This window comes from Trichomycterus rosablanca, chromosome 3 (genome assembly GCF_030014385.1).
Source record: "Trichomycterus rosablanca isolate fTriRos1 chromosome 3, fTriRos1.hap1, whole genome shotgun sequence".
Taxonomy (NCBI): domain Eukaryota; kingdom Metazoa; phylum Chordata; class Actinopteri; order Siluriformes; family Trichomycteridae; genus Trichomycterus; species Trichomycterus rosablanca.
In genome coordinates this window covers 14212402-14220671 of record NC_085990.1, presented here as the reverse complement: position 1 = coordinate 14220671, position 8270 = coordinate 14212402, and the positions used below count along the sequence as shown (strand labels likewise).

General features: G+C 37.9%; 1 protein-coding gene across 1 annotated transcript in view; it reads left to right on the top strand.

Moving 5' to 3' along the window:
- The first annotated feature begins 454 nt into the window (after positions 1–454).
- LOC134310315 (nectin-2-like) overlaps positions 455–8270 on the top strand; it is a 51113-nt gene continuing 43297 nt past the window's right edge. Inside the window, exon 1 of the mRNA XM_062991869.1 lies at positions 455–714. Coding sequence (XP_062847939.1) covers positions 648–714 — 67 coding nt within the window. The 5' untranslated portion in view covers positions 455–647. The remainder of the gene's footprint in view (positions 715–8270) is intronic.

The window sequence follows — 8270 nt, the reverse complement described above, 5'->3', positions numbered from 1 at the left end:
TAATGTTATGCCTCATCGGTGTATACTGAAACTGTGATGTAAGTCGCTTTTGGTATGCAGAAAATGCCTGTACTTGAAGTGTAAACATAGGGGGCAGCATACAAGCAACAGATGGATCACCATACCGTCAAAGTGCAGCATTGGTAAATGTTGTGCTTAATTAGTTGTTGAACTAAACCCATTTGCTGTAAATGGGGGGTTTAGTGGCGTTTCCGTTAACAATAACAGTTAGGGAAGTACCTGGATTTTTATTTTCAACGCACACATGACGTCATTTTGAATGTCACGTGATTGCTGGATCCAGCACTGGGCGCTCGAGGTAGTTTCGGTCAGAGCAGAGCCGAACGCTGAGGCGCGCGGACGTTGCGCGTGATCACCATATAAATACACCCGAGTATCGTTTTTCCTCTCAGGTCGGAGCTCGTCGCTGTTTGTGAGGAGACTTCGGAGTGTTTTATTTACGAAGAAAACTCTAAATTTATCAAAAAAGTAGCAGCAAGGAAGGCGAAAAGTCTGTAAGTTTCTCTCTGAAAGACTCTTTTTCGCTAAAGAAGGTATTTAAAGTCCAAAAGGACTAAAGCCGTTAGTATTTGACGGTTGGAAATCCCAGTCTGTGAGCTGTGCTCAACAAGCGGACTACAGACACCATGGTTCGGGACTCCAGTTTCGGCTCTTTAACACTATTCAGTGCTACCGTTTTCCTCCTGTTACAAGGTAAGAGTGTTACCTATTGTTTAACGGGACAAAACATTTTATAAAAGGAATATAATATTACTGTGTGAAGTTTAAACAGGTTTCGTTTCGGGTGTCAGTTTGCTAGAGGGCTGGTGACACTCGGTGTCGATGTCAGACTATTAGTTTCATACAGCCTAATTCCTTGTTTAAGTCGGGAAGACGACTCAGGTTGTCCCGGTGTTAATGCACAGGTAATTTGTGCGAATGAAAATTTGAACTGGAATGACCGTAATACATTTGTGGCTCCTTTAAAGTTGCGAAATAGTCTGCGTTTTAATTTCGGCCACCTGTTTGGTTTCGACGTGCGCCATGTTCCTGTAAGGTGTGGCCTCAAGTGATTTTCCCAGAGGTGTTGGCAGGTATGTTAGCTCACGGTCTTCCGTTCAGTTTTTAGTCATTCCGGACACTTTTATCAAGCTAGTCAGGGTAGGGTATTACCCGTATTTCCATTCGGAATTTGTTCTATGTCGTCCAATTAATTAAAAATTGAAAAGAAAAATTGTTTTCATGGTTTACGAGCTGTACGGAATACTGGTATTGCTAATGGATCTGTATATATAGCACTGGTCTTTCCTGTACTCACGGTCGTTCACGTCTCAAAAAATCTCCTCACTTCACACTGCACAAGCAAGTGCGCATACATTGATTTACACAAATTACTGTTTAAAAGTCGAGTGTGGGAAACATTCTGTCACAAGCTGCAATTTAGCCAACCTGTTTAATTCCTAAATGTTTTAACGTAAGTGTAATTTACTGATTAACGGTTCAACACTTAGGATCACGGTATTCCGTACATTACAAAGAAAACCTCCTGAAACTACATTTCAGTGTCCTTTTGGTCGAAGTACAGTCTTACTTCAATATCAAGCTTCGATTTCTGTAGTTTAGTCCATTCCAAAAAATGGAAGACAGTCATTTACTGCGTACCATGTTGTACGGAGTACTGATAACACGAATCCGTACAGCACCTTTCCTCTACATTAACATGTGCATCCTGAAACTCTTCATCCCTCCCTGTTGCTTAGACTGCATGAGACATTGCGAGTGATTCTAAACACTTTCCATAAGTATTTATCAAAAATAATACATTGTATATATTATTCATATAACTAAATCCTGAAGGAAAACTGTATGAAACAGAGAGCTGTACTGAATTAACCAAGAGCTCCCATGGATGGATACTGTACCAGCAGATTTATTTGTGTTTTTTGTTTACAGTTCAAATGAACTATTATTTAATACTAATTTAAGTAGTCTAGTCATTTTTTTGAATGATTAAAAGCTCAACACTTTGTCAATATGTCTGGCTAACTTAAGGTCACGGTATTCCGTACATTACATATATAAAAACAACTACATTTCAGTGTCCTTTTGTTCGAAGTAAGGTCTTCCCATTTGTGGAATCCAGTTTAGTCCATTCCAATAAATGGAAGACAGTCATTTACTGTGTACCATGTTGTACAGAGTACTGATGACACGTACAGCACCTTTTCTCTACATTAACATTTACATACTGAAACTCTACATCTCTCCCTGTTGCTTAGACTGCATGAGCAATTGCGAGTGATTCTAAACACTTTCCATAAGTATTTATTAAAAATAATACATTACCTACAGTATATATTATTCATATAACTAAATCCTGAAGCTGTACAGAATTAACCAAGAGCTCCCATGGATGGATACTGTACCAGCAGATTTATTTGTGTTTTTTGTTTACAGTTGTAATGATGTATTCTTTAATAATGTAAGATAACTGTGTATCATACAACTTTAATAAGGTTGCTAAATGTCTGAAAATGTGTAAACACATCTACAATATGTAGCTCCTTCTCTCTAATGAATAAAATATGCTTATGACTATTTTCAAATGAATGAAATGCACCCGTCACCGATGTGATATGAAGACCTAATAAGAAGGCAGTTCTAATAAGATTAAAATAAAAATGTATATATTGTGAATACCCTAAATATACAATAAATCTTAATTGTACAAAAAGAAATTGATTAGAAAAGATTAACAACCTGTTTAGTTCCGCAGTTAAATAAACTATTGAAATAACTCATAAATGTATCTCCTGTGGTGCAGCCTTACAATTAGTCAGTTTTTTCTGGATTTTCCCCTCATTATCTTTACATCTAGTCATTTTCGATTATGAATCTGCTGCCATTTGCATGCATATCTTGCATGCTTATCTTGCATATCTGCTCTACCAGAGTTGAATCACCACACACCCCCTCAGATCTGTGTCCAATCTGCAACTGCTTATCATTACCTGTAAATTTTGGGTTCCCACACGAGCCACATTTTGTACGTAGAGCAGGTACCCCCACATGTATTGGAGATATATAAAATATTGCAGCGAGAAGAGACCCTGTCCAACCTTCTCTACTTCAAAAAATGGACAATTGTGTTTGGGTGGATGCAGGTCAGTGGCTCTGCTGATATTTGAACTCGCGAGTTCGTACACTCTGCAGTGGTGTGCTAGTTCCTTAGACCACTGTGACTCCTGAGAGCCTATCTGTGGTACTGGTGTTTGAACACCAGTTTACAGAGAATTAAATATAACACGCTGTTATCTCATTGTGCCACTTTCTGTCTCTATTTCTAGTTTATTAATAATTTAAAGAAACCTGTAATGCTGTGTTGCTCTGTAACATGCAACAGGGTGTTGTTAAGGTTTTCTCCTTTAATGCACCATTTTATTGTGTCTAAGCACTAGAATTCACTTCCTTATATTTTTGTTTGTCCTTTTGTTTGGCAAAATACTCTGAATTACCAATGCCGTGAGACAAAACAAGCACCATGTTAAAACCCAACTGCAATTGATTTTATTGATTTGACCAGTGTGACCGAGCTAATAAGAAGTTTAGTGTTCTTCACCAGAAAAATATAAAATGCTGAAAACTGCTTTTACTCAGCTGATGTGATGAGATGAAGGGAGGCTAGCATTCAGAATAAAAACATATCAAAACTTTTACAGATAATGCAATATCTGGGGAACCAGAAGTCAGCAAATTGGTGACATTAAGAAACAGGACTGCAGCAGGGCAAACCATAAACTGTTCTGTTTTTGCTAATGCTATTGTTTACAGATACTGTGGCGTATTTGCTGAGTGTCTCATGGACAATGCCATCACACCCTCACATTCAGTAAACTGGTCTTTCTTTCACTGGTACCTTTGTGCAATTGTAAATAGAGCAACACTTCAGGAATGACATGGAACGTTCTGCATTTGGGTGTTACCTTATTGTACTGTTGCATACCATACAATGGAAAAGTGAAAATAGTGCACTACGTGATAAACAGAAGCTGTTGTTTATAGCCTATACATCACAAAGCCTTTGGTACTGACCTCAGAGCTAACCTATAGCTTCAAGGTTATGCTGTTTACCTAATGACCTGTTAGTGTTTTGTGTATACAGCAACGGTATGTCCCATAGGCTGTAATACATTTTTTTAATAAAATATATTTAAATCTAGGTCAATGTGCTCAACCAGGGTGGTACGGTGGCTCTGTTGGTAGCACTGTCACCTCACAGTGAGAAGGTTTGATTCCCATGTGGAGTAGTGGTCTGGGTCTTAATAAACTATATTACAACTTTATATTTATAGAATATATAAGTGATCTAAATAAATCAACAACCACACAACCTGGCAATGGTGAGGCTAGAATCATCGACTTTCTGATTACTTGTCCAGTACCTTAAAAGCGAAATTACCACTGCCCTAAACCGAGCTGAAATCAAAGTGCTCTCATTTTAATGATAAATGTAAGTGACATGTTTGTCAGGTTATGCCATGTGAGCGTATGCAGGTTTCAGCTCAAAAATGCATTCCTTCCTTTTACTTATTCATGATGCGAGCCTTTTCTGCCAGAGCACATTTCACAGTACATCAGGCGCAGTTGAATGTGTGTGGGTGGGAGTGGACAGGAATAACGAAACAATGTGTTTGTTTTTGTTTTTTTCATGAAGGAAGCCAGGAAAGACTGGTGTAAGAATGGTGTAAACATGGTCCCATTTTGTTTGATACCTTGGGAGCATTTGTACCTTTTACTTAGCAGTGTGAAGGAATGTAGGGGTCAGAATCTGATTTATAGGCTGCTTTAATGTTTTACTTACTCTCTAAAGCGTGTGTAGTGGCTTGATCAGACTACACTGTAGTTCTGGGCAATATTATGTTTTAACATTATTATTGTCTTTTTTTTTCTAAGGTGCAGTTGTCGGTGCTTTTATAAGTCCATTGTGTTTTTTTTTTTTTGCCTTGAATAATCAAATCTTTGTACTAGCTGTTTTATATTCCCATGTCATGCCACCTGTAATACAAAGTAAACCTCCAGTAAGAAATTAGAATCCAGATGGAATTAACCTGCATTTTCACTAAAATTAGAACTGAGAAGGATGACATAATATTATAGTTTATGATTAACCCTGAAAATAAGCCATTTTACACTGTAATAGCATGCCATAAATGCCTAAAAAGTAACTATGGAGATGTTAAAGCTTTTTAAAACATGGAAAGCCAAGACTACGGAATCGGCACCACTTTACGTGAATGCAACAAGTGCTTTGTGTGTCTGACAGAATGAAAGAGAGGAAAATGGGGGTTGGGTGAGTTTGGAGGGTTGATGGGAGGGTATTTGACCCGCTTTAGTCCTGTAATTGTAACATGAACACACATCCAGTCAAGTGCACATGGAGGTAAAATGCAAACAGGTTGAAGTCTGTGGACTATTGAATGTGTGAAATGGCCTTGCTGAGTGCAATATTTTCCTGGACATTTATTCTTATATGTCCAGCAGTGTAATAGAACTAGTAGACACCCATTGCTCTTTTGCTCCCCTCTTACTCCACTCGTCATTCTTATAAGCCTTTCCTTTTGTTTGAGGAATCTGTGTCATTGGTGTATTCAAATCTCCAGCCCAACCCCCCATTGAAATAGCCTTTGCTCAATCACCCCCCACCCTCTTGCCACCCACCCATGAGCCAGACCTCAAGGCCACACTGTTTATTAGAGTTTGAGCCACACAATGAGTGAGGGAATTAGAGGCAGGAGAGAATCAACAGGTTAAATAAGTGCTGTGAGTAATGCTGAAGTGTATGTGCATGCAGTCAGGGTCTGCAGGGCAGGAGAAGAAGCTTTTATTAATCTGTGCAGCAGTTTGTTTTGGCAACTTTTATCAATCGCTGACCTTGTATTTAAGATCAAACCTGCACTAATTCAAACAGCAGCCCTTTTATCCTTACTGCATAATGGGCCTATGAGCCATGTGTACTGGCATTTAAGCGTCTAATCTCTCTTCTGTGTAGGCTTCCAAAACTTTCAGAAGGTCAAAACATTTTGGAAAGAACTGGCTAAATCGGTCCAGAAAAAGTCACTCTCCAACAAGAAATGCCGAGCTGCCTATTTAACTTCTCCTTGTTTGGACACTTTGCAAATGCCAAGGCTTGCTTTCTGCTTAGTCCTAAAGGCTTCCACAAGCCATGACAATCTTTTAAAAGCCTGGGGGTTCATAGGAAACACCTAGTCTATGGGTGGAAAAAACAAGTAACATTGCTTCAGGAAATGCCTCATGTGATGAAGCATGAACCAGCCCCTTAACTACAATTTAGAAAAATTTAAGTCAGGGAGCACATTGAAGTATGTGAGGGATTTATCATGTTAATTTCATATGTATTATTTGTCTGCTTGTCCTAAACCTATTTATGAATAAATATTAGTTGTATATTGTCATTCTCATAGTCTGGCACTAAAATCAGCCAAAAGGACAATCATTTTCTCCTTTTCTAATACATCCCTTGCACCAGTTCCCATCCTGTTTTTTGTCCACCTCTTGTTCAGCAGATGTCAGCTCGCAAAATGCTTTTACAGCTTCAGAGATTCATGGAGATGACACATCATTTAAAATCACCCTCATGATTTAATCATTTCTTGAGTGGTGCCAGGTAGCAGTCCAAAGAGTGTCGGAAAGGGTGGAAATTGGAACTGAGGCAGGGGTGTCTTCCTTACGTTTTACTTATTTTTTAGTTTTAATTGTTTTGCATTCGTTGTAGGCATATCACAGTTTTGAAAATTTGAGCTACAAGTCTTTATACAATTAATCATGACTAAAAGATTGGTTAAGTGTTGAATGTGTGCCGTTGTTACAACATAGAACCAACAGTAAGGTAACAATACAAAACCACATTTTTATCAGCTCAAAAAAATTTCTAAAATCTACAGATGTTACGGGTGTGTTCGAAAACCTAGGGAGCTGCCTTGCTGTCTTACTGTCTACATAGGCAGCTGCCTCAGTAGAGAGGTCAATGTCTTATAAGGCAGGTTATTCAAACGCACTGCTTAGATAGCGATTCCATCGGGTTTAGCATTTCGCGTTTAGCATCTTGCCATTAAAACCAATGGATTGAGGTAGCACAGCACGCTAACGTCAATATAACATCTTCCTTCATGTACCGATAACGGTTACATTTCCTGACAAGCCCGAACTTGCAAATAAAAACACTCAGTACAAGTTTATACAAGTTAAAAATCAGTAATATTTTATTTACGTTTGAAAACAACTCCATTCGTTTCTCCGCCCCGTCAGCCATGTTTATTTTTCTGTGAGAGAAGAGCATCCGACCCGCAATGAATGCTGGGATTGCCTTGATCACTAAGGCAGCGTCGGATGCTCACTCGTTCTTGAGTCAAAATAACATTGAAATATTAAGATGCCTCAGAAGTGAGGATTTTAAGGCATCTAGGATTTCGAACAGCCTCATTCTCGGGAGTGCGCACAGGATGACGTAAAATGCTGCCTATGTAGAGAGCTCACTAGCTTTTCGAACACACCCTACAAACCATTGAAAAATGTTATGTAAAAAGTACAGTAAGTATATCTGGAATGAACAACAAAATTTTTAGTAGTCCATAGTTTTTCAAGACTAGATATATATTATAATGGTACATTACTTGGTATAACTTTACAGTGTATTCAGAAAGAAATGATGAAACATCTTTACAGATGCATAAATACATAAGACTGTGAATAAAAATGTTTAATTAAGGATTTATCATTATCTCAATGATAAGGAATAATCATTATCTCAAAATAATTGCAATTAGATAATGTCCTATACAATTATTTATTATGTTTTTGTTTGTATCTTTGCTTTAATTGTGTTTGCTGTGCCAAGCAGAAACCAAATTGCCTATTGTTATAAGGCCCTAATTATATAACAGTAGTCAGACAACTTGTAAATAAGGATGAATTAAATATAGGTAGATGAACCATTATTTAATTAAACAAGGTCATTTAAACTGTGTATAATTTTCATACAGACAAGGAAGTTGCCTATTGGAAAATGTGTGTTTCCCGTTCTGTTGTTCCTTATCTGATACACTATTACAGAAATTAAAAGTTCTTCCTTTTTAATATATGAAAACACAGGCACAGTGGTACAGCTGGTAATCCAATGTTCTGGTGTTCTGGGGAATTGTCTTTGGTCACTGAAGTTCTTATGTTTATGTGGGTTACTTCCAATTATTTAG